An 18,621-nucleotide genomic window follows, 5' to 3' on the forward strand; every position below is an offset into this window, starting at 1 on the left:
GTACCTGACCCCAATTCTTTCTTAAACATTCGCTTTTGACCCCCCAACTTCATCTCATCGTCTAAGAGGTGAGAACCTCATCCCTCGAGCTCGAAGTAACCATCAATGGGGGCTCTGAGACTACCCGCTCTTACTTCAATCTTCACTTCCTCATCCTCCGCCGCCGCTGCCAGGTATTCGCCGTTACTTCCCCGTCGCTCGCCTCACTTCCGGCAGCCCCTACGCCGCCTCTCCTCCGCACAGAGCACCGACCAGAAGCCTCGAGTCCAGGATAAGGAAAAGGACCGAGTTATAACACCCAGGTCCGAGGACTTCAACGCCTGGTATTTAGACGTCATTGCCAATGCGGAGCTCGCTGATTACGGCCCGGTTCGGGGCACTATGGTTATCCGGCCCTACGGTTACGCTATCTGGGAGGCTATTCAGGTACTATCTTACGTTCTTTTGAACTCACTATTTTTGCCAATCTTTTCTTTATTTAAAATGAATAAATAAATTCTAAGTTGTACTGTTTGTTTAAGCTGATTAGCTTTCTTCTTTGTTCAATAATGCAGGATTACTTAAATGTGAAGTTTAAGGAAACGGGACATAGTAATATGTATTTTCCACAGGTAGAGTAACAGTTGAGCAGAATGCTCTCTAGGTAATTTTGTTTCATTTATGCTATCTTCAAATGCGGATTGATTATTGTGAAATGAAGAAATTCCATGAAATGTATACGGATTATAGCAAAATTTATACATTTCAAGATATCATTGATTGGTTATGATGCTATTTAGGGGCAATGTTCATATGGGGTTGCACATAGCCTGAACTAGTTAGCTTCAGGATAGGTGTTGGAATTTGCTAATGTGTGAGGATTCATATTCCAGCAACTGAGCTTGGATGTTGATATCGATCTGTTATGCTTGGTCTCCTGTACCCGTTATTTGATTCTGGTTGTAGTTTCAGTTGCATGATTGGTCTGATTACACTTGCAGTTTATACCATATTCCTTCATTGAGAAAGAAGCAAGCCATGTTGAGGGTTTTAGTCCTGAATTAGCTCTTGTAACCATTGGAGGTGGGAAAGAACTTGAAGAAAAGCTTGTGGTAAGCATGCCTGCTCTTTTTACTTCTGGGTTGTAGCTTCTGTGAGAGCTGAGTCATTCCATAATCATGAACTAAAATTTTAATCTTTAGTATATGACCTGAGTATTGGGTTTGATTGTGCACTTTCTTGAGGTTCTGACAGGTTCGACCTACAAGTGAAACTATTGTGAATCACATGTTCACTCAGTGGATTCATAGTTACCGTGATCTTCCTCTCATGATCAACCAGGTTTCTCTCATTCAACATTTATTGTTACCTTCACCTTGGTTTTTGCTTGCTGGTCCTCATTAGCTTTGCGTAACATGCTTTAGTGGGCAAATGTCACAAGATGGGAGATGCGGACCAAACCATTCATCAGAACACTAGAATTTCTCTGGCAGGAGGGTCATACTGCCCATGCCACAGCAGATGAAGCAGAAAAAGAGGTTTCATTTCATGTTTTAAATTTCCATGGTGTTCTTAATTTTTACTTGGCATTCCTATTTTCACTTGACAAATTGCGCTGCTGAACCACAGGCAATGCAGATGATTGATGTCTATACAAAATTTGCTTATGAGCAAGCTGCAATACCTGTTATTGCAGGTCGAAAATCAAGAATGGAAACTTTTGCTGGCGCTTCCAAGACCTACACAATTGAAGCAATGATGGGTGACAAGAAGGCTTTGCAGGCAGGAACAAGCCACAACCTTGGTCAGAATTTTTCTCGAGCATTTGGGACTCAGGTCTGTTAATTTTACTGGAAAATTTTACAGACACCCCAAGTTATGATGGTATAATATATAGGACATATTTTTGGGATATGGTACTAGTGGATATATTACCATTAAGCTTGGTAATTTGAAACTGGTCTATGAGTTCAGGGATGTGGTACAGTCATACATTCTCTTGTGATGTAGCACAGCCTCTAGCAGTGGCCACATATCTTGTTCAGAGGGGTCAAATTAATTGGAATACTAGTATTGGTCCAAGTTACTTAGTTTTAAATACAACTATTTAACAATCAAATTTATGCAGAATATAATTTATTGAAAATTTGTTTGAAAAATTTCACTGAGGTCAATTTATAAATTTTAAAAAATGTCATAATTAATTAAAATGCAGCCATAATATATAAGCAAGACTGAAGAATTGAGTGGGGTCCAACTTGTTCCTATGTAGCATTGCCCCTGGCCTCAGGATTGAGGAACATCCAGAAAATGGTTTTCACACCAAAAGCAATAATATTAAAGGACTAGTAATATAATTTGCTATTTTGATTCTTTAATACGATGAACTTTTAAAGAACCTCAATTTATTATTTTTACTTTCTCCTAGAACTACCAAAGTATTATTTTATTTATTTTTTAAATTTTTGCTTCCTAATTTTTACTGCTGCCCCCCCCTGCTTAGCATAACTTGAATACACTTTTGTTTTTCTAATCTGGAGTCTTGTTACATTATACTTTTATATCCTTCTGTAGTTCACAGATGAAAATGGGCTTAGGCAACATGTATGGCAGACATCATGGGCAATTAGCACTCGGTTTGTGGGTGGTATTATCATGACACATGGGGATGATGCTGGGTTACTGCTTCCTCCATGGTTAGCACCAATACAGGTACTCGTGGGTCTTTTAAAATGGTAAATCATATATTTTATATTATGTTTCATTGTTAACAATAGGCAGCTGATGATGTGAAATTTAACTTTAACCTTTGAATGCTTCAGGTCATAATTATCCCAATATGGAAGAAAGACAACGAGAAGACTGGAGTACTTTCAACTGCATCGTCTGTTAAAGAAATCCTGCAAGCTGCAGGAGTCAAGGTTAAGATTGATGATTCTGAACAGAAGACACCGGGATGGAAATTCAATTTCTATGAAATGAAGGTGCATTAGCTTATTACTAAAGTTTGTTGTTAAAAATGAAAGGAAAGAAAGAAATACACACACGCATGGCATGGTATATTCAATAAAAAAAGGTTAATACATATTGGTATTAGCTATCAAAGCTGGAGAGTGAATATTCTGTTCTTGTAGACCATGAGAAGATGTGTGTGCCACAAATTCCTTTAACATGTGCTCTTTTTTATGTAGGGAGTTCCTCTGAGAATTGAGATTGGACCTCGAGATGTTTCTAGTGGAAGTGTAGTGATCTCTAGAAGAGATGTTCCAGGAAAGCAGGGGAAAGTTTTTGGTATTTCTATGGAACCTTCAACTCTAGTGCCTTACGTAAAAAACAAGTTGACTGAGGTTCACTCCTCACTTTTGGAAAGAGCAGTATCGTTTCGAGATAGGTTAGTTACACCCACCTTTGCTTTTCAAGGCTACATCTTGCAATGATGTCAATGATTTAGTGCATGGTGATTGATCTATTCATCTTACTTCATTATATTGATTAAGTTGCAGCCTATGCTTTAGTACTTTTGAACCTTGTGCTGTTGAATGGATTTCACAAACTTGGATGTCCAAAGAAATGAATGGCAAATAATTCCCTTCCATTTATTGGTCACTCAATGGCAAGCTAGAAATGTGTTGTGTTCTAAACATGTGATAATCACAAATAATTTTGAAAATGATTATAATTTGTTATTTTGTTATGCTTTAGGTTTGGTTTTACTAAGGAGGTCTGAATGAGGGAATGAGTTTATTATTTTCTTTATTCATTTCTGGGCTCATAATATATATAGGTAAGGTATCAACCCCTGGTATCCATAGTCATTTCATGGAAGTATGAAGGTTATGTTACCTTAGCTAACTAGCTATGGTGAAGTAGTTACAAACAACAGTATGGCAAGACTTCAAACTTTCGAGTGTCTTGTACTCAATTCCCAACTCACGTTCTTCTTCTTCTTCTTCTTTTTTTTTTTTTTTTTTTTTTTTTTTTTTTTTTTTTTTTTGTAATTTTCTGGCTTGTCACGATACTTGTATTGTAGCAAGGCATAGGAAAGTTCCGAAGTGTTTCTTTAGCTTGTATGGTTACATTTCCCTACTAGGAAATTTATTGGGCTTGTCTGCAAATATATGAACATGTTTTCTCATACTAAATATTTTATTAAAACATTTTATATAGAAAATTATGTTATGTGACTAGAGGGGTGCTTTCCTTTGCAAGTCTTTTGTTTTTACCGAGTTGCTGATGGTTGAAATGTCTGTGCAGTAACATTGTGGATGTTTGCTCTTACAATGAGCTTAAGGAGGCAATATCTCAGGGAAAATGGGCAAGAGGACCTTGGTCAGCCAGGTGAATCTTTTCTTACATTTCATATTTTATGATTTTACTCTCAGACCCAAAACGAAACTAAAATAATCTCATCAAGGAACCCAGAACAAAGCAAAAATGCTTTTTCTCACTACTGTTGCAACTTGCAATCACATTTTGAACAGAGTTCTACTAAATGTACTCCTAATTTTTACTCCCTGTTGTGGCGGGCACTGATAAACTATTTTTTTTTATGTGGACCCCATTAGAAGTGTGTACATCAAGATTTTGAGTTGGGAGAGTAAAAGTTGGGAGTAGATAATGGGAGTACAGATAGTATTTTCCTTTTGAACACTTCAAGTAATGCTTTATGTAATTGTACAGTGACAGTGAAGAGTTAAAAGTGAAAGAAGAAACAGGAGCAACAATTAGATGCTTCCCTTTCGAGCAGCCTGAGGGGCCAAAAAAGTGTTTGATGACTGGCAATTCAGCGGATGAAGTTGCCATTTTTGCAAAATCATACTAATGAGTTACTGCTCTCTCTGTAGTTTCTACTTTTAGCATTCAAACTAATGAGTTACAAAAGCTGATGCATTTGTAGTGGTAGAAGTTTTGGGACCATTTGTTGAAAAGCAATTTGTAAACCAAGTTCTTTTATACTATTGATCAGAGCAATGCTCATATAGAAGAATATGCTTACTTAGCAATTATTTGTTTGACAGAGATTATTATAGATTATGTATGAATTACAAAACCCTGTAATTTATTCAAGTCAATAATTCACTTCTTGAGATCATTCAAATGGCTTGTTCTAGTGATCCTTCCTAATAGCTACCAGGTGAAGCTGAAGGATTCAAAATGCAGGTTGTCTGAAACACCCGACGAAGAACATATTTTCGCGACTTCCTGTCTCAACGCCCTCGGCCCACTAACAAAAACTCCAACATCAGCCCCTTTACACTCCATCATCAGTATATCTGCAACGAAATTCAACACATTTCAGTGCCTCATTGGCATCACTAGTGAGAGAGAGGGAAAGGGGGTTGGGGGTTGGGGTTTACTTACTCTTGAGATTAGGCCTTTCACCATAGTGTGTGGTAGTGACTTGAGCTAAAGACTGGTGTGGGAGGCTTTCTAGTTCTCTTTCACCATTGTGGACCGATGGTGTGTTCGTGTTCTGAATCTGTTTCTTGTTCCAAACAAAGCCCGCGGTTGCAGCCATTGCTATTGATACGCACAAGAACAACATGTACATAGCTGATTCGGATGAGTTGTTGTACTTTTCATTAATGGCGGGATCAATGGGATAAATGTAGTATCTGGTGAGGATTCCGATGATGAGGAGAAAGATGATGAAGGAGGAGGAGATTACAGCCCCAAGGTAGAGCCAGCTATTGGGGCCTAAAACTGCAGAAACCGGTTTGTCTGCAGGACCGGGCTTGAACCAGATTGTGTGAACAGACTTCTGCTCCTCCTCTTTGGCGGGTTCTTTGTCTCGTGTTACATAAGCTTCGATCCTCAAATCCAACCGAGAAATGTCGTGTGGGGTGCCTGAAAGAGGCAGCACAAGATCCAGCATTGTCAAATCCACAGAGTTCTTGAATGCAGCTACAAGAAGCAGCTTTGGTAGCCTCCGGGTGCTGGAAGTCGCTGCAATGTGTATCAGCTCTCTGATGATGGATATGAATGGCGTTATGCCACTCCCGCCACTGACCATCACCAGCCTCTCGTGCCCCAAGAACCGGGGGGTCGACACAGCATCAGGTCCATAAGGCCCTTCCAGACCCACCTCAAGACGATGTTGTTTTGGCAATGGCGACGACAGGTTCTGGTACAGCCTCTGAGACCAACTCCCTGCGCTCTTGACCACAACGCTTAGCGTCTCACAATCCATTTTGCTGCTCGAAGTAACTGTGAATGGATGCCATTGAAGCTTCGATATGCCAGGCATGTTTACAAAAACACTACTCGTCGGATTATACCTTAGGCCTGACAAGTGACAACATTAAACAAAGTAAACACATGTTGGGAAGCAAAAAGCCTGAAATTGAAGTTAGAAAGTGTGGTATGATTACATGGGGTTTTAGAGAAGTTCAACTCAACAGTTTGGCAAGGCAATACTCGTGCTGAAACCAGGCCAATTCTCTGCTGGGATTGCAAGAAACGGAGAAAGCGATCCACCAAGAAGAGGTAAAACCCAGGGAGCATTACGCAGAAGTACCCAAACCCCACATGGAAAACAAAAAACACCACAAACACAATGTAGAGATAGTGTGTATAGAAAAAGAGCTCGAAAGCCTTCCTCCTGATCCGCGAGGAGGTAGTACTCCACATAACCAACCCAGCAGCCAGTGCTATCTCCCCTGCCAGATTTGAAATCCCAACTTTATTCCAAGTCACCATCTGCAAAAGTCCCCCACACCCTAAATCAATCTTAACTTCTCCAAAAAAAACAAGTGAAATGTTGGGTGGAGGCGGTAAAGGCCAAGTCTAGCATCCAGTGGCTGAGGGATTGTTTGGCGCAGGTCGATAAAGGGCCAAGTCCATCACTTAGCGTCTAGAAAATGTGTGGTGGTATAAGGAAATAAAGTTGCTGTCTTCGCTACTAGCTATAACTTTTGGCGTAAGTGGTAAGCTTGATCCTGACAATGGTATTAATAAAGTTACGCCTTCGCTACTAGCTTTAGCTTTTGGGGTAAGTGGTAAGCTTGATCCTAATAATGGTATTAGAGTCAGGTCACAGGTTGATTGGTGCTAGGAGGGGAATTGTTGACAGAGGCCAGTAAAGAGACAAATCCAGCACCCAGCGTCTCGAAAATGTGTGACGGTATAAGGAGTTGCGCCTTCGCTACTATCTATAGCTTTTCGCGTAAGTGGTAAGCGCTTGATCCTTGCAAGTGATATAAGAGCCAAGTCACGAGTTGATTGGTGCTGGGAGGGGAATTGTTGGACGGAGACCGGCAAAGGCCAAGTCTAGCACCCGGTGGCTCCAGGAGATTGTTGGACAGAAACCAGTAAAGGGTCAAATTAGTTGTGCGTTGGCTACTAGCTATAGCTTTTGACACGTAAGCGGTAAGCGCTTGATCCTAACATGAAAAATGAGAAATGTACTCACTTACCTCTGCAATCTGGTGTGTAGACACCCAGAGGATAACATAGCATAACCCATGTGCTGTGAAGAGGAGCATAGCAGTGTGGCCAAGCCAGATATGATACTTAATGCTTCCTTCTGAGGTGAGGCCTACTAGTCTCAGAATTGATGATCCTCTACACACTGGATAGAACAAAAATGACAAGAAAATGTTGCCAATTATCCCAAATCTCAGACCTGTAGCCTCTAACTTAACTTCCCACCTGCCAATTCCAAAAACCCATTAATTATTCATCCAACTTTTTACTAAACAAACATTGAAATTAAATGAACTTCATGTTATGATTCGCAGTAGTAGACTCACAGTTTGACCCCCATTTCAGCAGCATATTGAGGGGTTATAAATTGGAAAGCATTGTGAAGATAACTGAACAAGGACCATATAAACAATGCTGCAAACATGGAGAGGAAAGATAGCTCTGTCCATGAAACAATTCCCAGAGGGCCTTTCACCAGTGCTGGCCGACTCCATGATGTTTTGTACTCTCTGTCATATATCTTAGTTTGTGTTAGGATCAAACGTTTATCACTTACGCCAAAAGTTATAACTCTTAATAAAGACGTAACTTTATTTCTTTATACAGCCACACATTTTCGAAATGCTGGGTACTGGGCTTGATCGCCCTTTACAGACCTCCACCCAACAATCTTCCAGTCACTCGGTGCTAGACTTGGCCTTTATCGGCCTTCGCTCAACAGTTTGTGACATTTCAACCTTAAACTTGGCAAACTTTAAGGATATATGCATGTTTAATCTTCTATTTACCTTTGATCATCAAAGTGATTGTTGTTGTTGTTGTTGTTCTTGTAGTTCTCCAGGTGAACATATATACATCCCAAGGTAGCAACCAGTAAAATTAGGAACGTGTAAATCACAATAAGAGAGCCTTCAAAAAAAAAACAAATAATTTTAGTGACCTCACTAAGATATACAGTATATATATGTATTCAACAAAAAAAAAAAAAACTATATATATATATATATGAATTACCTGTATGTCCAAGGTAAGTTGAGTTGAGGTGGAGATAAATATGAGGCAACCAGTTTTGAAAGAAGAGAGAAGTGGGCATCATAATCCATACCAAAGAATAGCCAAGAGAAATCACCAATATTACAAGTTTTATTGCTTGTTGAATCAAAGTGGCTCTCTTCTCAAAAACACTTTGATTTGCTACTGATGAACCCATTTGCCTAATAACTCTTAATTTGCAAACTCAAACCACCAAGTATATATGCATGGACAAGAACTTGCTTTTCCTCTATATATATGTATGTGTGTATTTCAAGTCAAAATTATAGCTAGTATAGTAATAATAAGATTAGGAGTCAAATTTTTCTGATGTGACGAGGACTAAAGGCTTGTTATATACATACTTATTTGTGTGTGTTTTAAAATTGTGAATCGAAATTGTCTTACATGGCAGATGTTTTAAAGCGTAAACACACTATAACTTGTGACAAGCACATGAATACATGTGTATACATGAAACACTCTCAAAAAGAACATTTTATAGGTCAATTTTAGTTATGAATGTTGGAGTAGTAAATGGATTTGACTAAGAAGTTAGGAAGGAATAAATATATAGAAAGGGGCACATATTTCTCAAAAAGGTTTCAATCGTAACGGCAGATCTTAAAATTGGCAGCCAGATTAAGAGTCTAATTATGGTGTTAATCATTTTAATTGATTACTGATTATGGTGTTAATTATTTTAATTGATTACTGATTTTGTTGAAGCCATTCATGGTTTTTAGGTACCATCCAGGTCAATTTACAAACTTCGATTAATTAATTTCAAATTTCCAGAAATTGCGTTCACATTGGAGCTGAGAAATGGATTGCTATTTTTTTTTTTTAATGTTACTGACTCTATTACATTGTAGTATTTGTTCAAAGATTGCTACCTTAATCTTACTGCATTTTAATTAAGTGAGTTAATACCACATAAGATCCTCCGAATATAGTGATTTTGTCATGTTTAGTCCTAAACTTTTAAATTTCTCGGTCCTTCAATTTTCAAATTGTTATCATCCGTGGTCCAATTTAATTACCCATGACCCTTTAACTATTAAATTTTGACCAGCCACGGTCTTTTCAAAAAGACCATAGTTGGTTAAATTTTGAAAATTGAATAATTATGAGTGATTAACTTAGACCACGAATGATTAAATTTAAAAATCGAAGGAACCATGAGTAATCAATTTTGTCACATCTCTCCTCTGTTTAGCAAAAGTAAATACACAACTTTTCATATTTTCGGGGTCAAAGTATACGGGATATTTAAACCATGTAAATGGTAAATGATAAATGATTAAATGTAATTATGGTAGTATTTAATACAGAATATATATTAATCAAAGTTTAACAGTATAAAGGTAATTTTGTTATAAAAATAATAGTATGAAGAGAAAAGGGTCAAATAAACACTTAAACTTTACCCCAAAGGTCAATTAGGCTCCTAAACTTTAAAAAAATTCAATTAAACACTAAAACATGTCAAATAGGTCAATGAAGCCCAAAAATCGATAAATGACCTGTTATTACAGGTCATTTCAATTCCGGCGACAAATTCCGACCATCGGTGACGAATTCCGGCCACCGACGACATTTTCCGGCAATCACGCGACTTTTTTCGATCGTCCGGTCGTCTTCCACTGGAGAAGACGACCAGACGGAATGGAGAAGGCGAAAGGCGACCGTCTGCCGCCTTCTCTAGTGGAGAAGACGGTCGTTTGGTCGTCTTCTCCATTGGAGAAGATGAGCAGATCTAGTCATCTTCTCCAATGGAGAAGACGACCAGACGGCGGTCTTCTACATTGGAGAAGACGACCAAATCTGATCGTCTTCTCTATTGGAGAAGGCGGCAGACAGCCGCCTGCCGCCTTCTCCAATTGGAGAAGGCGGTCGTCCGGTCATCTTCTCCAGTGGAAGACGACCAGATCTGGTCATCTTCTCCATTGGAGAAGACGGTCGTTTGGTCGTCTTCTCCATTGGAGAAGATGAGCAGATCTAGTCATCTTCTCCAATGGAGAAGACGACCAGACGGCGGTCTTCTACATTGGAGAAGACGACCAAATCTGATCGTCTTCTCTATTGGAGAAGGCGGCAGACAGCCGCCTGCCGCCTTCTCCATTGGAGAAGGCGGTCGTCCGGTCGTCTTCTCCAGTGGAAGACGACCAGACGGCCGAAAAATGTTGCTGGTTGCCGGAAATTATCGCCGGTGGCGAGAATTCGTCACCAGATCGCCGAAATCAAAATGACCTGTAATAATAGGTCATTTACCTGTTTTTGGACTTCATTGATCCAATTTAACATGTTTGAGTTTTTAATTGAACTTTTTTAAAGTTTAGGGGCCTATTTGACCCTTTTCTCTAGTATAAATTTGTAATGTCATACACAACTCAATAAACATAGAAATATATATATATATATATATATATATATATATATATATATAATTAAAAGTAAAATCCTACTTCTACCATTTTCCCGCTCAAACTAATTGTATTGGTCAAATTATTTAATTATAATACATTTCGTTTTTAATGTAGCATAATATAGAAGAATACTTAATTATGGTTATATTATTATTATGGTTTGGAAGAAAGATGTTTGCTGTAATATACATACATGTATTGGTTTCAAACTCAACCACCACCATATCACAGTCTATTCGCATCCAATCTCAGCATGTATGGTGCACACAGTTGCAAAACAGCGTCGTTTTGATTAAAAATTACGCGTCCAACTTAAAAAAAAAAAAAAAAATTGGTTGCCGTTAACGGCGTTATGCCGTGCATAATTTGAATTATATATCTAGAATTAATGAACTATATATCCAGAATTAATGAAGTATATATTCAGAATGAATGAACTATATATCCAGAATGAATTAACTATATATCCAGAATGAATGAACTATATATTCAGAATCGATAAGGTCAATTATGAATGTGTAATTATTAATTTCTGAATGTACTATTGTCAAATTATGAATATATAATTATGTAATTCTGGATATATAGTTATGAAGTTATGAATATATCCTACTGTTTGAATAAGAAAGGAAACCGCCTAACGCCGTTAACAGCAATCCGAACGAACTTTTTTTTTTTAAAATGGAACGGCGTCGTTTTGCAACCGCATGGTGCACACGATTGCACAGCATAACGATTGATAAAACTCAACAAATTTTACTATGGATCATGATTTGTGTGTTGGGTAATAAGGTGGAAAATCTCAAAAATAATAATTCTACAGAAAAATTATTATTATATGGGAAAATCAGAAAACTAGGAAGGAAAAGCTGGAGTGTTTGGATATAGGTTTAGCACGAGTTCGAACACAAAGTTCTTTTCCTTAAAACCTTATTTGCTACCTCCCACAAGTGCTAGGAGCGTTGTAGCCTAGGTTTCCCAGGATAAAACGTGCTACGATTCTTTGTTTAAGCACCTAAACAAAGAACCCGGCAAACAAAGCAAGGGCAAGAACATAGCTAGGTAAAGAAGAGAGTAGAAGCAGAAGTTTTGAAGCAAAACTGTACTGGAATTCCTTTGTTTCTCACTGTGTAAAAATGCTACTGCCCTATCTCTCTTTATATAGGGCTGTTGGAAGGGATAACATTCAACATGGCCATTGAATTGGTATTAAAACCAATTGTATAACACCTGTAACAACTACTCACTAAGTAAGATTAAACTCAGATTTAAAATTGGAATTACAGAACTTAACTTTCGGGTTTCAGACCGTTGGGGTTCACACGAGAGCGAGAGCACAAGGACAATAGGCTGAACTGGTTGTTGGAAGTGATAACATTCAACATGGCCATTGAATTGGTATTAAAACCAATTGTATAACACCTGTAACAACTACTCACTAAGTAAGATTAAACTCAGATTTAAAATTGGAATTACAGAACTTAACTTTCAGGTTTCAGACCGTCAGGCTGAACTGGTTGTGCTCGCTTGAATCAAGCATTTTTGATCTCTTCTAGTTGGATTTTGATTTGCCCCCCCCCCCCCCCCCCCGCGTGAGAGAGCCTCTATGCTATACAATTCTAGAAGCTTCAAAAGAGCTCTTGTATATAAGGGGGGCAAATCTTCTTTCCAAACCAATGTGGGACAAAGGTCCACTATTTCCCTTCATTTCCCAACTCAAATGGATCTACTTTAAGAATCAATATCTCATTCACCCATTATCCGTTTTGAGCGTACAATATATCAATCTCTTCGTCTCACTACGAAGAACCCGAATCCACTTTGACCCGACCCAAATCGGAAGTGGACCTCACTGATAATTGTACCACAAAATAGCCACTTAATATGCCATTTTAAGCTAATTTTTCCAACATTGTGTAGCAAAATGGACCATGAAATAAAACAATGTTAATTTATTTTAATTAACAAAAATCGTTACCATTCCTAGTAATGACATTCTTAGTACATTACCATTTTATGAGTTCTATTTTTTAGTTTCATTTTCCATATACTAGTTTTATTATAGTAACAATGAAGTATCATTTTAATTACACTTCATATCTTTGCTATCCAGTTTCATTTTATACACACAATAGATTTATTATAACAACACTAAAGTATCATTTTAATTCTACTGTAGATTCATTTGACAACATAAATATTTGTATGAACTCTGCTAGTTAGTTTCACATTATACATACAATATATTCATTATAGCAATACTAAAATATCATTTTAATTATATTATAGGTTCATTTGACAATATACATATATGTATAAGATATGCTATTTAGTTTCATTTTATACCCAATAAGTTCATTATAGCATCACTATTCACTAAAATATCGTTTTAATTATACTACAAGTTCATTTGATGACAATATACATATTTGTAACATGATACATCATTGGTTTATGGTAATGACAATCGTTTTTTTTTTAATTAAAAGAAATGGTGTTGTAGTGGGTCATGGTCCATACAGCTATGTGGACTATGATTTATAAAATCCACTCAAGAAAGGAAATTTACTATTTTACCTCTTTAGGTGTCACTTATAAAAAAGGAGTAAAGAGACAATCAGACAAATGGAGCATGACCCTTTTTTCTCTACCAAACAACTACCATTCAAGGTTTGAGAAGCTACATGAATCTCAGAACTGCCTGTCCAAAAGCTATACCAAGAAATGTAGCAATTGAGATGCCAAAAATACCAGCAAGAATACCAGGAATAACCATGGAAGTCCACCCTTTGGCAGTGGCCATTCCACAAGCTGTTGTTGGGCCACCCACATTTGCATTTGATGCTATAAGCAATGTTTTCAGGTCGAACCCGAGCAGTTTACCTACTCCGAGTATCAGGGCAAGATGTACAGCAACCTGAACTAAAGCAAATAGGAAGATACTGGGTGCTGTAGTGATGACGCTTCGAATGTTCCCATTTGCACCCACAACGGCAAAAAATACCTGGTGCTCGAGGATAAGAGAGTGAAGTTAAGTTTAGCTGATTCTGGTCTTCAGTAGGTTGATTAAGGAATCTATAACCATGTAACGAGCAACCATTCTATATGGGGAAGGAGTTACCTGCATTAGGATCAAGGCCATGGCCTCTCCAGAAGGTGCAAGGTAAGCAAACTGCCTCGGAAACAGGGTTGCTAGAAGAACAACAATGGCTGTAACCGTCGGAAGGGTACCTCCTTGGATGTCAAAATACTTTGTTAAAAAGCTTCCCGCTTTGCATATTGCCAAGGATACAGCAAGAGCGGTGGCAGTCTGCAGCACAGGTAGCTTGCTCCCAGATTCCGGATCTTCTTTGATCCCAACATCTAAACAAGAGTATCAGGCAACATCAGAGTCGAGGCAATTTTTTTTTTTTTTTTTTGGTCAGACTACGAGGTGTCCTAAGCAGGCCCTAACTGTAGGAGGCACCTTTAAGCCCGTATCATACTCAGACTAATCCCCGTTCGCACCGGGCCGACCCAATTAAGGGCAAATGCTGGCCAGATTGATTTTTCCATACGAGAGGGGGTTCGAACTCCCGACCTCTCTTAAGGGACGAGAGTGCACATATACCCTGGGTTCATTAATGAAATCTATAAATAGGAATCGATCGGAATGCATAAAATCCCAATTATGATAGTAACAAAAACCATAGGAACCAAGAAGTTCGAGCTCTGAGTAATCCAAAGGAATTATAAATACTAAAAGATGTTTATAATATGAAAGGTTATAAGTATTAGAAAAGCTTGAGAAAGAAATTTCCAGATTAACAAGGAAACCAGGTATTAGGTATCCTCTAATACAAAGAACAGGATTACGCACCACTTTTCAATTCTGTAGCCTCAGCAGGTTCTTTAGAAGCCAATGCAAACAACGTTGAGAAGTATACTGCACAGATGAGATTATCTGCAGCTAATGCAGCAGTAACAACAGAAGGAGATGTTGCTAGAGCTTCAGATATTGCCACATAATTGACAGCTGGTCAACATTGAAAAATTCCGGCCTCAGCAAATAAAAAGAAACTGTGTAATCTTTGACCACTATATCATTGTTGCAAAAACTTAATCATCCATGATTTCGTGAATCTATAAGAGAGGAAGAAAACACATTAAATTTAAAGCATAAATAGAAGTCAACTCCTTTGATGAAACTAGGATTCCTAGGCTATAGACAACTAGGGATTAGTTCAAGAACTAGCGACTCAAAAGAAATAATCAAGAACGAGGGCAAGAGATGCTGGACAAATAGAATGTATCACTGCCACTATGTTGTTGATAAATAATGTGATACAAACCATGGAGACAAGGCCCTATTTATAGGTTTAGTACATGCCTTTCTTTCCCTAGTTCAATTATGATAAGCTTCCTAAAATCTAGGCAGTTGCCCTAAACTAGATTGCTAGATTTCTAATTAGATCTTCTTCCTTACCAATTAAACCATGAGACCTCCCTCTGCCAGCCTTCCCCGAGAGTGGATCACCACTCCTTAGTCCCTTGGGCCAGTTGCTTGGCCCACTTTGATGCTACTGCGTCCTTAACCTACCTCCAATGCCCTGGGCTAGCCCATGGCCAAGCCCGGGATATCTTGTCCCAACATTCTTTTATAATACTATACTCAACTTCTAAAAGGTTTTATTATTTTGCCCACAAAACATGATTGACATTCGTCATGAGTACTATTATCCTGGTTAAATGATTTGAAATGCGCTATAGTGAAATAATTCATTCATGTAGACAAGACTGAAATATGCATATAACATATGTGCACATACAGTGAACAAGGGAAACAATATGCAAGTGATATCAAACTGAGCTGCCTGTATTCTTGGATGGAGAAAACATATTCACTATGTATTGTATATATAAATAGGACTTGATGTTGAACTAAAGTTATTTGTGTTGCATAAAATGTTTAGAAGTTTAAATAGATTTGCAGGCTCTTGCAAATTACCTCCACCTATATGTCGTCCCATCAGTGCAGCAGCTATCTTCCATGCATCATTTCCCAGGGTCCGCATTGGCACCAACCATAAAGCCACAACAGTTCCAATAGTTGTTGCAACTGTGAACCGACTAGATGAGAATAAGTCTTAAAGAATCTTGAAATAACTAAATATATAAAAATTGAATTTTCCAAAACAATAAACCATAAAAATATTTACCTACTCATAATTTTAAACCTATCTGTTTTGCTAATTTGCTAAGCTTGCATCTACATATGGTATCAAAATGAGATTTTTCCAGGAAGCTGGCCTTAAAGTTCAGCTCTAGTTATGACATTCTCCATGGTGCATTGATTTGCAAAATAAAATTGTGTGTTTAGAAATATCACATTACAATGTGAACTAGAAGTCAATCTCTACGTAAAAGCATTTAACTAAGGTAGAAAGCATTTTACTTTCTACTTCATGTAAACTGCATAAGATTGCCACCTGATCCAAGCAAGAAAGCGAAGAGCAATTTCCCGGTGGACTTGATCACCTGACGCATATCTGCCCGATACAGCAGTAACGGAACAGCCAGAGGAAGCAAGAACCCCGTCACAACCTTATACGCTGGCGCTTCACAGGCTATAATCCCCAAGTTACTTGCTGCAAGAGCAACTAGCACACTTACTAATGCACCACTCAATGCACTTCCAATCTTAGTCTTCTCTGACCTTCAATGCAATATCCAAAAAGAACATCATGATAAAGTCCAATCTTCCTTTACCGTACACAAATCTGGAAAATCAAATCACTGAGCCTGGAGACAATGTTTATCAAAATAGTAACGAATGTCCACAAGTATAGCATCCACCACCTATGGATTAAATGCTTAATATTTGAATATTCATTGCATTTGCAGCAATTGTTTTATCATCCAAGTAAATACTCTCCAGGGCTAACATGGTGGCTGTGTATACCGAAGTTCCAGTTGAAAATATAGCAGTAAAAAGTAATTAACAAAAAAAAAACCAGCAAGATTTACCAAAATTAACTCACCCTTGAGATTTATGAAATCATAAATAATCATTTTACCATCATTTATTGATCGTACAAAATGGATCCAATATCAGTGTTTGAGAATAATTTCTACTGTTCTAGTTGACTTGGCTTTGAATAAAATGGTTCTCCTACTTGTTTGGATAAATATCAAAAAATGAAAATCAAGCGTATAAAAAAGGAGAGCCGGAAAAGGAAAGGAGATGGGGTGAGTTGGGTTACCAAATACCAAAAGCGCCGACGGAGAAGAGAGCAGTCCACATGCCCCATTGATCTTGCGGAGAGATGATAGGATAGCTCAAACTTGACCTGACGGCGACAGAGCTGCTGAATTGGTTGGGCCTAATCGGAGGCCACATCGGTGCCTTCTCTCTGTGATTATACAATGGCATCGGCGAATCTTGGGTAAATGGTTTGGCGTTAGTAGAAGAAGTAACAGTTGGTGAGGCATTTTTGCGACGGGAGTAACGCCGCCGTTGGGCCGCCGGCTCCGGTCGTGAAAAGAAGGAATTCGGAAGGAACAGAAGCTTGGACGCCATTGCAGAAAAATCTGAGCGTGGAAATAGTGAGTGAGACTGATCAATCGTTACGCCATGGAACCGTGTTCATCATTAGTGCACCGTTATAGTTTTTTTTTTTTTTTTTTCTTAATTAATCGCGTAACTTTTCTTCTTCATTTTCACATTCGCGGTTTCACTTTAATTTGAGGTGAACAATGATTTCGGACATTCATAAATTATGATTTCATTCTTGCACATTCACTTTAGAACCATGCCTACACATTTCCGTCCGAAACTATGGCTGCTCCTCTATAGCGCACGTTTCTTCAACATTCATAAATTATGAATTTTCTGTTATGAGATTATGAATTTTTTGGTATGAGATTATGAATTTACAATAAATTCATAATCTCATAACAGAAAATTCATAATTTAATAAATGTTTTTCTTTTATACGATTATGAATTTTCTGTTATAAGATTATAAATTTACAGCACATTCATAATCTCATAACAGAAAATTCATAATTTGACCAAACGCGCACCGTTAACACCACATTTGCGAATTTTTATTTTTATTTTTACGTAAAAACGACGTTGTTTGGACCCGTATTCACCATTGAACACATTTTCAAGGCATAATTTACTTTTATTCTTTCAATTGGCTCAATTCTTCTTTTAAGTAATTAAATTCCTAACTCATGAATTTATTTAAGGCCCAATCCTTTATAAATTATTATTCTCCACCCAATTTCCTAAGATTAAATACTTTTGGACCTTACCTTTGATTCTATTTATATTATATGCATGTCTTCTAGCCCAACTTATTTAATATTAGCCCAAAATTGTTATAAGGGTTATATAGCCCATTTACACAATATAATGTCCATTCCTACAACTATGGCAAATTATGTTGTGGACTCGTGTCCACAATGCATTGTGGACACGAGTCGCAAACGACGTCATTTTAAGGAAAAACGATGGCATTTCAGTTAAAAAAAATTAATTTTGTCTCATCGTTAACGACGTTATTCGTTTGTGGAATTATGAATGTACAATTATGTAATTATGAACACAGAGTTCTGACATTATGAACTTACAATTATGAACATATAGTGATAAAATTATCAACATAGAGCTCTAAAATTGTGAACATAGAGTTTCGAAAATTATAAATGTACAGTTATGGAATTATGAACACATAGCTCTGACATTATGAACTTACAATTATGAACAT

The 18,621-nt window shown here is 37.7% G+C and overlaps 3 protein-coding genes across 3 annotated transcripts; 1 reads left to right on the forward strand and 2 right to left on the reverse strand.

The window, feature by feature from the left end:
- The first annotated feature begins 105 nt into the window (after nt 1-105).
- Nucleotides 106-5,046, forward strand: LOC109173122 (proline--tRNA ligase, chloroplastic/mitochondrial). Its single transcript, XM_019322381.1, has 11 exons — nt 106-426; nt 555-611; nt 981-1,091; nt 1,234-1,320; nt 1,404-1,517; nt 1,609-1,815; nt 2,554-2,691; nt 2,802-2,963; nt 3,171-3,370; nt 4,234-4,317; nt 4,660-5,046. Exons 1-11 carry the CDS (start codon nt 106-108, stop codon nt 4,799-4,801), a joined length of 1,623 nt encoding a protein of 540 aa, XP_019177926.1. The 3' UTR covers nt 4,802-5,046.
- LOC109173121 (ferric reduction oxidase 2-like) lies at nt 5,018-8,614 on the reverse strand. The gene is made up of 7 exons (XM_019322380.1): nt 8,419-8,614; nt 8,193-8,313; nt 7,731-7,913; nt 7,395-7,629; nt 6,351-6,678; nt 5,341-6,264; nt 5,018-5,252 (listed from the first exon to the last, which is right to left on the reverse strand). Exons 1-7 carry the CDS (start codon nt 8,612-8,614, stop codon nt 5,107-5,109), a joined length of 2,133 nt encoding a protein of 710 aa, XP_019177925.1. The 3' UTR covers nt 5,018-5,106.
- A 4,822-nt stretch (nt 8,615-13,436) lies between these two features.
- LOC109173123 (uncharacterized membrane protein YjcL-like) lies at nt 13,437-17,493 on the reverse strand. Its single transcript, XM_019322382.1, has 6 exons — nt 17,108-17,493; nt 16,334-16,560; nt 15,853-15,963; nt 14,725-14,880; nt 13,987-14,228; nt 13,437-13,869 (listed from the first exon to the last, which is right to left on the reverse strand). Exons 1-6 carry the CDS (start codon nt 17,422-17,424, stop codon nt 13,546-13,548), a joined length of 1,377 nt encoding a protein of 458 aa, XP_019177927.1. The 5' UTR covers nt 17,425-17,493; the 3' UTR covers nt 13,437-13,545.
- Nucleotides 17,494-18,621: the final 1,128 nt, after the last annotated feature.

This window comes from Ipomoea nil, unplaced genomic scaffold (assembly GCF_001879475.1).
Source record: "Ipomoea nil cultivar Tokyo-kokei standard unplaced genomic scaffold, Asagao_1.1 scaffold0465, whole genome shotgun sequence".
Classification (NCBI taxonomy): domain Eukaryota; kingdom Viridiplantae; phylum Streptophyta; class Magnoliopsida; order Solanales; family Convolvulaceae; genus Ipomoea; species Ipomoea nil.

Excerpts from the sequence above, each read along its gene's own strand:
- LOC109173123 (XM_019322382.1), bottom strand. The coding sequence starts at position 17,424 with ATGGCGTCCAAGCTTCTGTTCCTTCCGAATTCCTTCTTTTCACGACCG. Across the intron at positions 14,881-15,852 it reads GGGACGACATATAGGTGGAG|CTGTCAATTATGTGGCAATA; the intron begins GTAATTTGCAAG and ends AATGTTGACCAG. Across the intron at positions 14,229-14,724 it reads GGCTACAGAATTGAAAAGTG|ATGTTGGGATCAAAGAAGAT; the intron begins GTGCGTAATCCT and ends ACTCTTGTTTAG.
- LOC109173122 (XM_019322381.1), top strand. The coding sequence starts at position 106 with ATGGGGGCTCTGAGACTACCCGCTCTTACTTCAATCTTCACTTCCTCA. Across the intron at positions 1,321-1,403 it reads TTCCTCTCATGATCAACCAG|TGGGCAAATGTCACAAGATG; the intron begins GTTTCTCTCATT and ends AACATGCTTTAG. Across the intron at positions 4,318-4,659 it reads AGAGGACCTTGGTCAGCCAG|TGACAGTGAAGAGTTAAAAG; the intron begins GTGAATCTTTTC and ends GTAATTGTACAG.
- LOC109173121 (XM_019322380.1), bottom strand. The coding sequence starts at position 8,614 with ATGGGTTCATCAGTAGCAAATCAAAGTGTTTTTGAGAAGAGAGCCACT. Across the intron at positions 8,314-8,418 it reads AACTTACCTTGGACATACAG|GCTCTCTTATTGTGATTTAC; the intron begins GTAATTCATATA and ends TTTTTTTTGAAG. Across the intron at positions 6,265-6,350 it reads GAACTTCTCTAAAACCCCAT|GCCTAAGGTATAATCCGACG; the intron begins GTAATCATACCA and ends GTCACTTGTCAG.